Below are 17,745 nucleotides of genomic sequence, written 5' to 3' on the forward strand. Positions count from 1 at the left end.
TCACATATGTCGCATACCGTATTTACTCGCATATAACCCGCACCAAAAATTGAAAAAATGTGTTTAAAAAGTGGGGGTGCGGGTAATACGCGAATATTCCGGAGAAGGGGGGCTCGGCGGGTCGGCTTCACGGCAACGCGCGGCCTGCCGTGCAGAGTCCGCATCCCCATCGACATCAACGTGTGTTGCAGTGCATATTAATATTGCACCAACCTTTTGACCACCGAAGGCCAGTATGGACTGAAAGAAGACCACGTGGAAGCGGAGACCATGGAGCATATCGTTTTGCGGTGCAGAACACTTCGTCCGGACATTGCCGAAGACGCGGCGATAGATATAGAGGGTGCCCTGGGATTTGCAGGGGAGGACGGACGTGTGGATGAGAGAAGGGTAGTGGTGACAAAGAGTAGGTTGGAAGATTGGTGCAAAAGGGGCTAGGGACGAGTGAGTCTATAAAAGAGGGACAAATTACAGTTCACAATACGAACAAAATTACGGGGGAAAAAAAAGGGGGGAATCCTAGGCTAGGGGGCGCAAGCCACCACCGTTACAAAGGGCTAAGCCACTATGATCCATCCATCCAGCCAACAAGAGGCCAACGCAGGTCACAGCCAGATCCACATCCATAGTCTGTTTAGTCCCACGCCAGCCACGCGTTTCGCATGCTTTGCATACGCTTTGTTCAGACGTTGATGGGCCTTGAGTAAGGTGCCGTTTCTTGTACGCCCAGTTTGCACAGTTCGCCAGCCTTGTCTAGGCATCATGAGTGTGTCTCGGCGGCAATCATTCACGGCGAAGGAGAAACTCAGGATCGTCGCCGCTGCTGAACAAATCGGCAACAGAGCTGCTGCGAGAAAGAACGATGTCGACGAATCTTGCATTCGCGACTGGCGGAAGAAAAAAGACTCTCTCGAAGCTGCGAACAAGGACAGGCGAGCATTTCGCGGCCCGAAGACTGGCGCGTACCCTCACCTCGAGACGCAGCTTGCAAAATTCATCGAGGAGCAGAGGAGTCGTGGCCACGCTGTGTCTACAGAGATGGCGCAGATGCAAGCCCTGAAGCTGGCCCGGGAAATGCACATTCCACGCGAGTTTCATGCGAGCCGCGGATGGCTGCAGCGCTTTATGGCCAGGCATGGATTTTCGATGCGGCGGCGAACTACCATGTGCCAGCGGCTTCCCGACGCTTACGAGGAGAAGCTGCTCAACTTTCAACGTTACGTCATCGGACTGAGGAAAGAGCGCAACTACTTGCTATCTCAGCTGGGAAATGCTGACCAAACGCCAGTATATTTCGAGATGCCTATGGACACGACCCTGGAAAAAAAGGGCGCAAAATCTGTTAGTGTGCTGACTGGCGGCAACACCAAGCTGCGCTGCACAGTGATGTTGTGTGCTTTGGCCGACGGCACCAAACTGCGCCCGTATGTAATATTCAAGCGCAAGACTCTACCGAGTACACCACTTCCCCCAGGAATTGTTGTGCGAGTGGAAGATAACTCGTGGATGAACAGTGACCTCGTCATTGACTGGATTCAAGCAATCTGGGAAAAAAGACCAGGTGCCTTGTTGGCACGCCGTTCGATGCTGGTGCTGGATTCGTTCCGAGGCCACTGCACTGACGCGGTGAAAGCTCGCCTCGCTGACAACGGCACAGACCTTGTCGTAATACCTGGCGGCATGACTTCCATGCTCCAACCACTCGACGTGTGCATCAATAAGCCTTTCAAGGCTCACGTGAAGCGGCTATATGCCCAGTGGATGGCCGATGGCCTTTACGCCCTTACGCCGACGGGACGCGTGCGAAGGCCAGATATTGCACTGCTGTGCCAGTGGATCGTAGATGCATGGGGGATGATCCCGGCCGACATGGTACGCAAGAGTTTCAAGAAGTGTGCCATAAGCAACAGCCTAGATGGTACCGAAGATGATTACGTCTTTGAGAGCGGCGATGAAGCCTCAGACGGCAGCAGTGAGAGTGGCGACGATTGACAATTGAACGACAGCACTGACAACGTTGCGGCAGTCGTTTTCAAATATATTTGTTTTGAAAACTAAAATGGTGACTGTTTGCTCAGTTGTAACTTCCTAGTCCTCATTTTTTCAGGTAAGTGTGCGGGTTATACGCGAGGATATTTTTTTTTATTTCATGGGGTTCAAAGTTAGGGGTGCGGGTTATATGCAAGGGCGGGTTATACGCGAGTAAATACGGTATGTTGCATTTGCATATGTCGAATTTCAACATAAAATTTCGATATAACAAAGTGTTGATTCTACCAACTTCCGTTATATCAAGGTTTAACTGTACAAACAGTTAATAATTTTTGTTTTTCACGTGGTGTTACACTGGCTTCATGTAGGAGGTCAGCTGGGCGTTTGTATGGCTGCAGAAGCCGTCAGTAATCGGAGTGAGCTACAGCTGCACTTGAACTGAGAAGCAACTGCTACTCCATTCGAGTAAGGCTGTGAGCCAGCAAGCAAACTTCAGACTAGTGCTTCCGAAGGGTGTGAGAACTCGCCTATACAGCTTCAAAGTCTTTGATGTATCAGATGTTAGATTGGCATACATCTGTGAAGGCTTTCTTTTCTCAACTATTTAACATCGTGCGAGCCCCGTCTCACAGCTTGTTTATGCTGGAAAGCATCCTCACAAACTTGAAAGGCGCAGAGCCATGTTTCATAACTGATTTTTGCTCAAGAACTAACACGCACATTCTGGTAAAAATCCTTTACGTTGCATACCTGGAGTGTGCCACTTTTAGTCATCCTCTCCAGTGGAGAAAACACCTTGGCGCTGGCTGCGGCAAGTGTACTGACATCCTCCTCTTGACCATGGTACATCACAGGGCTCCTCTGCATAAAAATGTAAATATGATATTCAACCCCTAGCACAGACGCAACAGCAGCCAAGGCATGAGCTAGCAATCTGAGGAAGCTGAAGCATGCAGTACTATATTGAACAGTTAGCATGTGATAGCTCGAGAATATCACAGACATGCGACTTTTCCGTCCAGTGGCCTGCTTAAGATGATTAACACAAGAGTGAAATCCCTTGCCCCACCAGCACATTTGCATTCGAATGATCAAGAATCCACTGTGACAGAAATAAGTTGAGCTAGCAACGTTACTCAAAAAATACACCTAAAGATCAATATGAAAACACTGAAGTGAAATTATGGTGCTTTTGCCTTATTCTTTGAACTGCATGTCTGACCAACTCACTAAAGTGAGAGTTTTTGCTCCATACTTCAGCCAGCTATGTGGTCCAGAGACACCGGCTTTGGAATGTTTTCGCTTTTGCTGTTGTATTACTTTTTATACAGACAGTAAGCAGTTTGCCAGACTAAATTAATTTACCTTATCTGTAGAAATTGTATATGATGGTTGTGTATGCACCTCTCTATATATATATCTGCACCCCCCCCCCTCCCGAAGTATCAATTCCGAGAACATTTTTTTATTTAATTATTTTTTTTATTTACAACATTCTGTAGAGCACAATTTGGTCCTTCTAGGATGGGATACAGTGCAATACAGAAACATAAGAGAGGGGGGAAAAATGTAGGCATGAAAAGCAGACATCAAGATGCTGCTTCCATGAATGGTGCTGGGTAGCACTCCCAGGGCTGGATGTTGTACACATACACATATGCCCACAAAAGTGAATGGGAGAGTGGTTGCTGGAGTAGCTCAATGCTATGGCACTACATGAGTAATGTTAGGTATGTGGGTTTGGCTCTTACGCTGTGTGGTCATTCACTTTCGTTTCCGTTTTTATTGCTTCTACATTTAAATTAAAAGAAACAGTTAATTTCACCGATGCTTTCTCTGAATACATTATCTATTGGCTTTGTGTAGTTGTAACTAACAAAAATCCCAGCCCCTCAGTTCTCCCGAGTCAACATTTCTGCTTTTCTTTAAATAACGTCCTCCAGTTAAAACTGGTCAAGCGGGCGCGCCTAGTGGCTGGAGCTCACAGAGTCCTCGATTGAGGACCCGGCCCATGACCGTCACCCCTGCGAGGCGCTGGTGATTTTATTTAAATAAAAGTTTATTCCCTCTCTTCCTCTCTCCATCTCAGTGAGAGCCAACAAACCACCAGTACACGCAAAGGAAGAAATTGAAGATGTTGATACAAGCTTGCACTAACAGGATATAAGTTATAGGCAATTAAACCAGCACTCTAGGAGGCATGTATAAGTTTGGAAACCACGTCACTGCATTGTGAATTGTAAGTGTGTGCTGTCTGACAGTGAGGTGCCTGGTGTCAAGATGGCTTCAATGCATGCCCGCATTCTTCTCTATATAATGGCCTGTTTGTCCAGTCTCTTTGTGCTGAAGTGCCTTCTGATCGTCAGAATTTGCAGCCACTACAGCTTGCTGCACTGATGACGAAGCAGCAGCTGCTGCCAGTACAGACAGTGCAAGCAGCCACTTCCAGAATTCAAGAAGATGTGCCAAGCTTTCACATCGGTAATCACAAATGTTTTGCTGTTGCTTCATCATCAACACAGCTGGCAGCTGCTGCTGCAAATTCTGGCTAGTGAGATGGGTGTCAGCTCAAAGCGACTGTGCAAGCAGATGAAAAAGTAAGAAAGGATCTGCACTTGCATTGTCACCCTTTTGATATCAGGCGCTGCACCTGCAGACGTTGGCAGCAAGGAATTGATCATGCGCACCTATAATCTCCAACTTTACAAGCACGTTTGTAGCTGCCCTTGACCTTCCTGAATGAAGGTATTTAGAGGGTAGAGCGCACGTGTGAAAGCATCCAAGCAAAGTTATAGAGCATCTTGTGTGACATCTTACTGTATGGATTTCAACCAGCTAACTCATGACAAGTGGCATATGTGCATGCACATCTGCCACCCGTTAATCAAAAGTCTGGAGATCAGTAGGAGACATCAAAATGCAAACATAGGCCATAGCAGGCAGCACAGAGCATGGTTGATAAAGAACCAACAAAGGAGAGCAGAGAGCTCCTTGGTCAAGCAGAAAAAAAAATGGGGGGGGGGGGGGGGGGGATATTATACATTCTCAGTGATGTGATGCAGGCAGAATAGCTGCCATATTGCTCCTTGTATCACCTTATGTAAGGGAATAAAGAAAGAGTTGAGGGGGAACAGAGAATGTAAATGGTATGCTGATATTCAGTTTTTCTAATGAATTCTTCCTGGAAAATATTCCTTGCTGGGTGCCATACTCATTGTAATGTTTTATGCAAAATCTACAAACAGGTATTACAGGGTCCCTTGAGAACAACATAAACACACCATGTACCTGTCTCAAGAGGGCAACAAAGTGAAAGCACTTCTCCAAGCGCATTCTGTAGAGGAGGTAGCAAGCATCCAAGTGCTGCTCTCTGCTGGCTATCCGCAAGAGCACCTCTGACTGCTCCCAGTCCGACAGTCTGAGTCTTATCTGCGCATACATTACACCAAAGTAAAACACTTGTCTTTTGTTTACTGTCCATGCAATGATTGAAACATTATTTTCCAAAAACTTGCACAACATTAAATATTCATTCAGTAAACCATATTTTAGTCATCAGGTTCAGACCACAAACTGGGATGCCTTATATATGGAAAATTGTGCCGAGAAGGCATTTACTACACTTCTTTCTAGAATTACTAAATGCATTGATAAGTGTGCTAGTTATTCAAAAGTCACACATTGGTAGTCTACTACTCCAAGAAATTCTTTGATCACACATGCCATGTTGCGTTGCATAAAAACTTTTCAAAAAGTAACATCACCAGCCTTAACATAACTTTTAAAAGTCGCTTCCATAGATAATCAAACATTCTTTCCACCGTTCTCAGGTGCACAAAATGAAACTACTACGAAAATAACATATCTGAAAACGGAAACGATACCAGGCATAACTGAAAACTAATTAGATAGTGTCTTAATTTAATATGAAAGAGTGATCTGGGCATCAGAAAAATTATCCTCAATAATCACGAATACACCAAAGATCCTGATGTTGCTTTCGCATTTAGTGATCACTTCGCTGCTTCTGATAATAGCCCTCCAACTAGCACAGTGCTAAGTATTTCATGTAGCTTATGCTCATTCTATCCTAGTCCTGCTTTGCCGTGAGAAGTTTACAATGTTGTTTCATCCCTGAAATCAACTGGACCAGGCCTTGATCCTATCAGAAGAGCCCATATGAAGCTTGTATTTACCGGTATCTCACCTGTCCTTGCTGATATTATTAACAAAGTGTTCCATACTGGAGTATTTCTGAACTGACTTCAATTTGCTAATTTCAGTCTTCAAAGAAGGCCGTTGTCAAAATATTAACAATCACCGTCCCGTTTGCATCTTGCCATTTTTTAGCAAGGTTATTGAAAAAACTAATCTATACTTGCCTCACCAACTACCTAAACAAGTTAAGGCTTACCACTCCCTTCCAGTTTGGGTTCCAACATGGCTATTCAACTGAGTTAGCACTAGTTCACTTCACTTACAATATTGGACAAGCCATTGATCGGGAATTGTAGGGTCTACATTTATCGATCTGACAAAGGTATTTGATAGACTAAATCATTGTATTTTATTACATAAGCTAGAGCAATTCGGCATTACTGGTCCAGCTCTCGAACTTTTTGGTGCTACTTGTCTAAATGTTCTATAGCTGTCTGTGGTAAGAGTTTTAGCCTGTCCGGTATTCGGATAAACACAAGCGGACTGGGCGTTTTACCAGGTGAGCAGATGCACAAACATGAATGTCTTGCATGGTGCAGCCACCTGGCAACGCAGAGCTCAATCACACAGACACAGAGCTAGTACTGCAGTAACCAAGTACGCTATATTACCTCACTGCTGGTGTAAATTTTCAGTAGCAGCGTAATTGTGTTGCTGTAAAAAATGTACACCAGCAGCAAAGTAAAATACACATTGATTACTGCAGTATTACTTGTTTGTCTGGCTGAGCTCTGCGCCACCAGGTGCCTTCACCGTGCAGGCCTTTCTCGTATGCGTTTATGCTCATCCGGTGAAATGCCCAGTCCGCTTGCCCAATGCCTATCGCTGTCATTCTTGTTGCAGTTATCTCTCCAACCATGAATCTGCACGACCTGTGAACAAAAACAGTGGCATGAAAAGTATTTGATAGCCCCTTTGAGAACTTCGCCACGAGTACACACCTCGTACAAAGGTTATGGGATGCGTTGGCCACCTAAGTTTGTGGCATGTCTGTCATCGTATCATGGCACTGTGGCATGTTTCTACGAGGTCAAGCACATCAAGTCTTGTGATACAACATGTTTTAACGCTGAATAAAAGTTCCGCTTGCTCTGCAAGCTCCGCCATGCTGGCTGAAGGATGCATTCATCACTGAAATTTGCAGCACATCTCTTGTTATAATGCGTCATTTTGTCTTCAGCATATGAACGCTTCGCTTACACAAGCTCCCACATTGTGTGGGATCTGCATACCATTATTTTCATTTCTTTTATGGGTTGTGCATAACGAGCACAGTTGAAGGCCTATGAGGGATCTTGCCAGATACTTTTTATAAAACTTTCCATTATGTTTTAGTTACCGATTCCCTTACATTTAAAAAACTGAGCAGAGACCATCGAACGATGAGAGCCAATGTAAATTAAGTGATAGCTTTTTGGTGGATCAATTGAGATGTGTTGATCAGACACTTAATAGTTAGTTTAACTGGTTAATGATATTAGGTGTACGAGTGCTGTAATGTATGGTATGTTGGAGTGAAATTGCTAAGTAACTTACAGCCTCAAAAGACAGGGAACTCTACCATCTTCGAAAACTTTACGCCTTTTGGGGCTTATCTTGACCCAGAACAATGATCTGTGTATGTCCGCATTTCCTTTCTTTAATGCTGCGAGCACAGTACTTCCAAGTCATGAACGGCTTGCGCATTCTCAGCGTGACACAGCATTCTCAGTTTTTAACAAAGGAAATGCGAGCAAGGCAGATGTCGATTACTGTTGTGGGACAAAATAAGCCCCAAAGGGTGCGACCTTTTTGAAGAGTGTGTATGGCTATGACGTTAGATATGCTGCGGCCAGCATCTTCTGAAGCACTGCTCGCACTGCAAAGGGATTTTAGAACTCTGCACTGAGCTCCAGTATAAATTATGTTTGACAGAAGAATTCTGTGTATGAGAGAAGCTGGTTCTGCATTCTTTTGACGCCTGTAGCAAGTTGCAGGTGCTTGATGCAGCATACTATACAAACAATCAGGCTTGACATGATGTCATCTCCTAGAGTGCAGCTATTATATGCGCGGACGCACCACAATACATATTTGCGGTAAAGGAAAAAAAAAAAAACAAAAACAGTGCAGATCGTTTCATTTTGAAACAGCTGGCACGAGTCATATTGTACTTGAAAAAAAAATTATATTACTTCATATTTCATTAAGACGCGTCCGTAATGCCCGACCTGGCTGGACGAAATGAACGTATCACGCAGTTAAGCGCAATACTCAAATCCATTGAGCGCACTTGCCCAGTACAAGCTTGAGCTTTATGGTGAACAATAAACGAATGTGTGTTGCGAGAAACAATATGCAAATTGCTCGGGCTACAGACAGCACTATGTTCACGAACCCAATTTCGGGACCGTCGGCTGCATGGTGTAAACCACATACAACATGTAAAGACCACACTCTCTCCCCGAATGAGCAAGTGGGACGCCATAACTGCAGTAGGAATTATTTCATACGAACCTTCAATTTCGGCACCGTTGGCTGCATGGTGTAGACCGCATACAGCATGTAAAGACCAAACACTCTCTCTCGGAATGAGCAAGTGGGAAGCCATAACTGCAGTATGACGGGAACGATTTCTTCGAAGAACTGCAAAAGCAAAAGCCAACAGTGACACAACGCGCCATTCTCGCCGGCAGTTGCAATAATAATTCTGTTAAGGCAACAAGGTAATGCAAGGATTACTCTTTGTGAGTATTTGTTTGATCTAATGAAAGAACGCGTGTGACAGACATACAATAGTTTTCCTGAGTCACACGTCGCGTCGTAACCATAAACAAGAACGCACATCGCGCGTGCACAAGAATGTCTGCTACTCACCAGACGAAGTTCCCGGTCCTTCCGACCACTGAAAGGAAACAGCGTACATTATTTTCGTGCAAATTTCCGTCGTAGCATGACGAGCTTACCAAAACACCAGAGAAAACTTTGCCTCCCTCCAGACTTTGGAGAATGCATTGTATCGTAGACTTTCCACTGACATAAAATTTCGTAAGAGCATGTTCATGTCAGTGTGAAATCCAGCGGATACTTTCTTTGGAATTTTCACACGACTCATACTGGGTTCGTACCACTTTGCTTTAGCTTAACGAGCAAAGTTGTGCTATAAAAGATGAGAGCAACATGAAATTGGCCGGCAGAATACAGGATAGCAACTTCGCAACGCAATACGAACGAACCGTAAATGCCGCAAACGAGGGCGCCACGTGATTTGCAAGGCGCTCTCTCTCCTTGTCATGATGCTGTCTAGTGCTCTCTCTCTTCTATGGCCTCCGAGAGCGTAGTCCGAAAAGCCCTCTATGAAAAAGCCAAAAGCCCCTCGCGGGCACAGGTCCGGCCTCCGAGATTAGGTGACATGAAAGGGCATAGAGTTTCTCACTACACAGTGTTATAGTGAGAAACTCTATGTGAAAGGGTAAGTTGTCGTCACACTTTCTACGGGAAATAGCATGACCCAAGAAATAAATTGTGATTGAGAAGTGTTGTTGAATGTAGATGAACGCTCACAGTGATAGAAAGCCATAGGAAGACTTTGTTGTAATTTGGCATCTCGAAGGCCATAACGTGATTGCCATCTCCTTACGCCGTAGTTGTTCATCTTAGGCACGAGATGGCGAAACCCAACTTAACGCATGAAGCCGTAGACGTGGTTTACCGTTTAGGTAAATAAAGCGCAGCGACTGAACACTCTAAGTGCCCCTTTGCCACACAACGATAATCGTCATCTGCCTTGATGTGTTTCCTTTCTTTAACGCTGCGAGCCCGGTACTTTCCAGTAACGAACGGCACGCGCGTTATCAGCATGATAGCATAATCGTCATCTGCCTTGATGCGTTTCCTTTCTTTAACGCTGCGAGCCCGGTACTTTCCAGTAACGAACGGCACGCGCGTTATCACGCGCGATAACACGCGTTAGCAAGTTAGCACGCGCGTTAGCAGTAACGAACGGCACGCGCGTTATCATGCTGATAACGCGCGTGCCGTTCGTTACTGGAAAGTACCGTGCTCGCAGCGTTAAAGAAAGGAAACACATCAAGGCAGATGACGATTATCGTTGTGTAGCAGAAGGGGTACTTAGAGTGAAGGGCGTTGCTTTTCAATTTCCGAAACCCGTTCAGCTTAATTTTCTGGTCGGAAGAGCCTTGAATGAATTCTGGGGCTTTGCCTGCCAAAACCACGATTTGATTATGAGGAGTTCCCCACGGAGGGGACTTCGGGTCATAATGAACTTATGAAGAGTGTTAAAGGGCCCCTGAAACGGTTCGGACAAATTTTGTAGGCGCATAGGGTACAGCTTAAGTAGAACATTCGCACCACAATTTAAATGAAGCGTTACGTATTAATGGAGTTACAAGCGATTAGAAGTTACCCTCCTCCCTAGCCATGCCTTTCCTCCTCAACTCGCTCGCCGAGCGAGCGGCGCTAAGCTCCGCCTTCACTGGTCCTGCGTCACGATGCGACGTCACATCGTCCACTTCCGGTTGTTGGAGCACGCCTCCTCCCGCGCGAGACCTCTCCGCTGGCCGCTTGGCCGTCGACCGAGAGCCATCGAAGCAGCGTGCGTTGCGAGCATTCTGTCGTAGCGCCGAAGGTGGCCGGTATTCCGGTAACCACAGGCAAGCTGGTCATTTCGGCAAATGACTGGAGGCATAAACTCAAGCTGATGAAGGAACTTCACAGTAGACGTACGTGAGCAGCCTGATCGGTCTGCACTGTCCAGACACTTGTTGGCGGAGCGCTTAACCAGTCAAACGAAGCGCTAATATTGCTCTAACCAAGTGTAAAACATTTTAAACATCTATAAGAACAACGTGTTGATGATTACACTCCTGCGAAAAATACACACCAGCAGCAAAGAAGAATGCACTTCGTTGCTGCTACTGTGTATGGTTGAGCTCTGTGCCACCAGGTGGCTGCACCGTGCAGACAATTCACATTTACCTTTCTGCTCATCTCATGGCTCATCCCGGCGCAGTCAAGCGGCCAGACCCTGTCCCCTTGCGCTTGTGTTTGCCCTAATACCGGACTTGCGAAACGCTATTGCGTTAGTAATCTTCCGCTGTAAAGTGACGGCCACAAACGCGCAAATCCTGGCGCCTATCGGATAGCCGCAGTCCGATGCGCAGCAGCCAGTTCGCTCGTATGCTGCCTTGCAGATAGACACGATTTCGCAACTTCACATCTTTCCAGTCGCTACGTCTGCAGCCCACAACGCAACAAGGGTGATTCATCGTGCTCACGAAAAGACTGATCGACACTGACGGCGGAGCTCTCGTCAAAGACTGCGCACGTTGTAACACAAGCAGACGACACTTGCTGTGTGCCGGAAGTGCTCAAGTGTACTAAAAAACTATACTTGTGTATTCTCTTTAAGTTATTTTCTTTTTACAAAAACAAAGTAACTAACATTCCAACTATTACGAGCATCATTTGTTCACCATAAAGTTGGAAAAATTATCGACCACGCGCCCTGGTCAGCCAATCAGATAGCTCGCCCATGTGACGTCATATGGGTTATTTGCATCATATGGGTAGGGGCGGCTTAAAATTCCGCCGAGCAGTGCGCTGCGATCGACAGCGATGTGCATTTTTAAAACCTAATAATAAATTACACGCTTTACGCAGAGCACTTAGATGTGTCAATTAATGATCAGAAGGACCTACTCTAACGATTCAGTACGTTTGTAGAAAATCGCCAAAATCGTTGCGTGATTGATGATAATGACGAAGCCAAGTTTGTCAGTAATTGCGGAACATCTGTGGAAAGCTTTTAGAATTGTTGTCTTTTTATTTGCGCTCTATGTTTGTTGAATGGAAAAGGAGCACGTTGTTACAGAAATCGGGAATTTTTGTAGGGTCGAGGGTGACCCCAGCATTAAGCCATATTTTTCTTAGTCGAGTTGATAGTTGTATTGCTGGAAATTTAGGATGTTTGGCCTGTAGTGTCGTTAGATACGTTGATGATTTCTTCATCATCACGGAAAGAGAGAACCGAAATAGTAAGGTAGTTTAGATTTTAAAGGTTTTCAAGGAATGCGGTGAAGGTTTGAAATTTACCTAATTTACCTTTGTCTTGCTTGCTGAAGGCGAGCTTCAATTCGTGGATGTTACATTGATGTTTCGGGAGGACCATTTGTGCTGGTTATATAAGCGACGTTCTGTAAAGGCGCTGCTAAATTTTTGCTCAGGACACTCTCACTAAAATAATTTATACCCTTAAAGTGAAAAGAAGGTGTAAATGTGTTTATCAATCACGCCTTTAGGGTGTCAGTTATATAAATCACATCGTAAGGGTGTGAGTTATAGACACATTTCACCCTTTTTCACTTTGAAGGGTGTAAATTGTTTGACAGTGTAAGTTAGTAAAAACCGGTGTTATTACGCTGTGCTGCGCGCGGTGCTACAGAAGACATGCAGAGGGATAGTTTCCTTGGCCAGATTCAGAGATTACAGAACGTGGGTTACTCGGACAGTGAAATATTGAGGGCCTGTGCTAATCTGATTAAGTGGGTAAAGGGTACTGATAAGGTAAAGAATAAATCAAAAGATCCCGCGCGAAAGGAAAAAAAGACAAAGAAAAGACCGGTGGTGATGTCGTATCTACAGAAGTTTTCGCATTGCTTGAAGAACGTGAAGTGTGTGTGGTCATGTCCGCTCCCAACAAGCTTACCACGATTTGTTCCCGCTTACACTAAAGAAAAAAAAAAAAATGTTTGTCCTTGGCAAGGAATGCAGTTTCTGTTCCGATAAGTTAATAAAATAAATATGCTAAATGTAGATCTTTTAGATCTTTCTTTACAGGTTGCCGCTGTCTTGAGGGCAGGTTTATGTGGGCCAGACCGGTCGATGTGTGAATATTAGATTGAAGGAACACTTGTCATCGTTAAAGGTGCGGGGGGTTTGTACTAGCATTGTAGAGAGCGTGGGGCCGACCATTAGCAAAAAAAAAAATCTATTTGTTTGTTCTGGCATGAGGATCAAATAACGAGAAAGCTTATGGAAGCCTTTTATTTTGATAGGGAAGGGGAAAGATGTGTCAGCAAGTCGTCTGTCGCTATTAGTAAAAAAGAGTTGAGATATTTGCAAGAACGTGTATCACGATAGATTGTTGCTAAGTTTGATAATGAAAGTCTTTTATTGTTTTTTTTTATTTGTTATGACGCACTGGTTTATTCCGCGTAGTTCGACACTTCACCAAGATGGCTTCTGGTGCGCAAGTACAGTCGTTTAGTTGTTGCCCTGTCGGCCAATGTTTATAAATGTGATATTCTTCGAAATAAACTTCAGTTGCTATATAGTCAGCGCCCGTGTCAGTTCTTCTTTGCCAAAGTCCTCCGTTTAGCGCTGTTACTTTCCAAAACATGAATTTAGCCCACCTTCTAGTATTCGCAGTTACCATTTACCATACAGGGAGAAGGCGATAGGAAAAAGTTGACGTGAGAAAGCAACGAAAATGCTGCTACTAGAGACACGACAGCGGTTGCGGGGAAACTGGGTATATTTAACTTCAAGGTACGGTACAGTACGTTTATGTAATTTCTAAAGAATAAACACTGCGGAAATATGTCAGGAGGACTACTTACACAGGCCTGCAGTAGCAGAGCCGCATTAAGTAAAGTGCACCACAGGGTCTAGGCGACACTACGGAAGCAGTCGTACATCAACATTTCTTTGCCTGCCACGGTAGCTTTGCGGCTATGGCATTGCTTAAGATCGCGGGATTGATCCCGACCACGGCAGGCGCATAAAGACGGCGGCAAAATAATAATAACAATAATAAAACGCTCGCGCACTTATAATTAGCGACACGTTAAATAACATCACAGTGTCAAAAAAGGAGCACGCCACCACGGCGTTCCTCATAATTCGATTATGGTTTTCCCACTTACAGCCCCGCGAATCAGTTAAAGTTTAATACATCTGCCACGATGCGATGTGCCATGTGAGGCAATGACACCTCAACGCCTCAAGCAAACACCTCTCTCTGCGTGTTCTGTGTACTACGCAGACAAACAGCAGTGGCGCACGCAAGGGAACGTTTAACATCAACGCGCCACTCTCGTGTTGAACTAAACGTTGAAGAAATTAAATATTCGACATCAACTATAGGTTATGAAATATGACGCACAACAACGCCTCAAGGAAACACCTCTCCCCGTGTGTTCTGTGCAGTACGCAGACAAACAGCAGTGGCGCACGCAAGGGAACGTTTAACATCAACGCGCCACTCTCGTGTTGAACTAAACGTTGAAGAAATTAAATATTCGCCATCAACTATAGGTTATGAAATATGACGCGCAACAACGCCTCAAGGAAACACCTCTCCCTGTGTGTTCTGTGCAGTACGCAGACAAACAGCAGTGGCGCACGCAAGGGAACGCACGCAAGGGAACATCAACGCGCCACTTTCGTGTTGAACTAAACGTTGAAGAAATTAAATATTCGACATCAACTATAGGTTATGAAATATGACGCACAACAACGCCTCAAGGAAACACCTCTCCCCGTGTGTTCTGTGCAGTACGCAGACAAACAGCAGTGGCGCACGCAAGGGAACGTTTAACATCAACGCGCCACTCTCGTGTTGAACTAAACGTTGAAGAAATAAAATATTCGCCATCAACTATAGGTTATGAAATATGACGCACAACAACCCCTCAAGGAAACACCTCTCCCCGTGTGTTCTGTGCAGTACGCAGACAAACAGCAGTGGCGCACGCAAGGGAACCTTTAACATCAACGCGCCACTCTTGTGTTGAAATAAACGTTGAAGAAATTAAATATTCGCCATCAACTATAGGTTATTAAATATGACGCACAACAACGCCTCAAGGAAACACCTCTCCCCGTGTGTTCTGTGCAGTACGCAGACAAACAGCAGTGGCGCACGCAAGGGAACGTTTAACATCAACGCGCCACTCTCGTGTTGAACTAAACGTTGAAGAAATTAAATATTCGCCATCAGCTATAGGTTAAGAAGTATGACGCACAACAACGCCTCAAGGAAACACCTCTCCCCGTGTGTTCTGTGCAGTACGCAGACAAACAGCAGTGGCGCACGCAAGGGAACGTTTAACATCAACGCGCCACTCTCATGTTGAAGTAAACGTTGAAGAAATTAAATATTCGCCATCAACTATAGGTTATGAAATATGACGCACAACAACGCCTCAAGGAAACACCTCTCCCCGTGTGTTCTGTGCAGTACGCAGACAAACAGCAGTGGCGCACGCAAAGGAACGTTTAACATCAACGCGCCACTCTCGTGTTGAACTAAACGTTGAAGAAATTAAATATTCGCCATCAACTATAGGTTATGAAATATGATGCACAACAACGCCTCAAGAAAACACCTCTCCCCGTGTGTTCTGTGCAGTACGCAGACAAACAGCAGTGGCGCACGCAAGGGAACGTTTAACATCAACGCGCCACTCTCGTGTTGAACTAAACGTTGAAGAAATTAAATATTCGACATCAACTATAGGTTATGAAATATGACGCACAACAACGCCTCAAGGAAACACCTCTCCCTGTGTGTTCTGTGCAGTACGCAGACAAACAGCAGTGGCGCACGCAAGGGAACGTTTAACATCAACGCGCCACTCTCGTGTTGAACTAAACGTTGAGAGAGAGAGAACTAAACTCTTATTTTCCGAAACGGTAAACCGAGTCAGAACCCGGTTCACCCTAGGTGGGAGGATTCCTCATTCCAAGAACCCTCTGGCTTGGGCTGCCTTTTTGGCCCGGGCGACGAGACTGCGTTGGTCGTCCAGGTCATCGGAGGAAAGCTTGGCCTCCCACAACTAAACGTTGAGGAAATTAAATATTCGCCATCAACTATAGGTTATGAAATATGATGCACAACAACGCCTCAAGGAAACACCTCTCCCCGTGTGTTCTGTGCAGTACGCAAACAAACAGCAGTGGCGCACGCAAGGGAACGTTTAACATCAACGCGCCACTCTCGTGTTGAACTAAACGTTGAAGAAATTAAATATTCGCCATCAACTATAGGTTATTAAATATGACGCACAACAACGCCTCAAGGAAACACCTCTCCCCGTGTGTTCTGTGCAGTACGCAGACAAACAGCAGTGGCGCACGCAAGGGAACGTTTAACATCAACGCGCCACTCTCGTGTTGAACTAAACGTTGAGAGAGAGAGAACTAAACTCTTATTTTCCGAAACGGTAAACCGAGTCAGAACCCGGTTCACCCTAGGTGGGAGGATTCCTCATTCCAAGAACCCTCTGGCTTGGGCTGCCTCTTTGGCCCGGGCGACGAGACTGCTTTGGTCGTCCAGGTCATCGGAGGAAAGCTTGGCCTCCCACAACTAAACGTTGAGGAAATTAAATATTCGCCATCAACTATAGGTTATGAAATATGACGCACAACAACGCCTCAAGGAAACACCTCTCCCCGTGTTCTGTGCAGTACGCAGACAAACAGCAGTGGCGCACGCAAGGGAACGTTTAACATCAACGCGCCACTCTCATGTTGAAGTAAACGTTGAAGAAATTAAATATTCGCCATCAGCTATAGGTTAAGAAGTATGACGCACAACAATGCCTCAAGGAAACACCTTTCCCTGTGTGTTTTGTGCAGTACGCAGACAAACAGCAGTGGCGCACGCAAGGGAACGTTTAACATCAACGCGCCACTCTCGTGCTGAACTAAACGTTGAAGAAATTAAATATTCACCATCAGCTATAGGTTATGAAATATGACGCACAACAACGCCTCAAGGAAACACCTTTCGCTGTGTGTTCTGTGCAGTACGCAGACAAACAGCAGTGGCGCGCGTAAGGGAACGTTTAACATCAACTCACCACTCTCGTGTTGAACTAAACGTTGAAGAAATTTAATATTCGCCATCAGCTATAGGTTATGAAGTATGACGCACAACAACGCCTCAAGGAAACACCTTTCCCTGTGTGTTCTGTGCAGCACGCAGACAAACAGCTGTGGCGCACGCAAGGGAACGTTTAACATCAACTCACCACTCTCGTGTTGAACTAAACGTTGAAGAAATTAAATATTTGCTGTCAACTGTTATGAAATATGACGCACAACAACACCTCAAGGAAACACCTCTCCCCGTGTGTTCTGTGCAGTACGCAGACAAACAGCAGTGGCGCACGCAAGGGAACGTTTAACATCAACGCGCCACTCTCGTGCTGAACTAAACGTTGAAGAACTTAAATATTCGCCATCAGCTATAGGTTATGAAGTATGACGCACAACAACGCCTCAAGGAAACACCTCTCCCCGTGTGTTCTGTGCAGTACGCAGACAAACAGCAGTGGCGCACGCAAGGGAACGTTTAACATCAACGCGCCACTCTTGTGCTGAACTAAACGTTAAAGAAATTAAATATTCGCCATCAGCTATAGGTTATGAAGTATGACGCACAACAACGCCTCAAAAATACACCTCTCCCCGTGTGTTCTGTGCAGTACGCAGACAAACAGCAGTGGCGCACGCAAGGGAACGTTTAAC

The 17,745-nt window shown here is 45.3% G+C and overlaps 1 protein-coding gene and 1 pseudogene across 1 annotated transcript in view; one reads left to right on the forward strand and one right to left on the reverse strand.

The window, feature by feature from the left end:
- Window positions 1-9,458, reverse strand: part of Pbp45 (proximal sequence element A Pbp45) — a 29,924-nt gene extending 20,466 nt beyond the window's left edge. The window contains exons 1-5 of the mRNA XM_050188056.3: window positions 9,156-9,458; window positions 9,067-9,094; window positions 8,707-8,835; window positions 5,281-5,421; window positions 2,743-2,853 (exon numbers count right to left, since the gene is read on the reverse strand). Coding sequence (XP_050044013.2) covers window positions 2,743-2,853; window positions 5,281-5,421; window positions 8,707-8,835; window positions 9,067-9,094; window positions 9,156-9,304 — 558 coding nt within the window. The 5' untranslated portion in view covers window positions 9,305-9,458. The remainder of the gene's footprint in view (window positions 1-2,742; window positions 2,854-5,280; window positions 5,422-8,706; window positions 8,836-9,066; window positions 9,095-9,155) is intronic.
- A 3,987-nt stretch (window positions 9,459-13,445) lies between these two features.
- Window positions 13,446-17,745, forward strand: part of LOC126541199 (tubulin alpha-3 chain-like) — a 9,875-nt pseudogene continuing 5,575 nt past the window's right edge.

This window comes from Dermacentor andersoni, chromosome 2 (genome assembly GCF_023375885.2).
Source record: "Dermacentor andersoni chromosome 2, qqDerAnde1_hic_scaffold, whole genome shotgun sequence".
NCBI lineage: Eukaryota > Metazoa > Arthropoda > Arachnida > Ixodida > Ixodidae > Dermacentor > Dermacentor andersoni.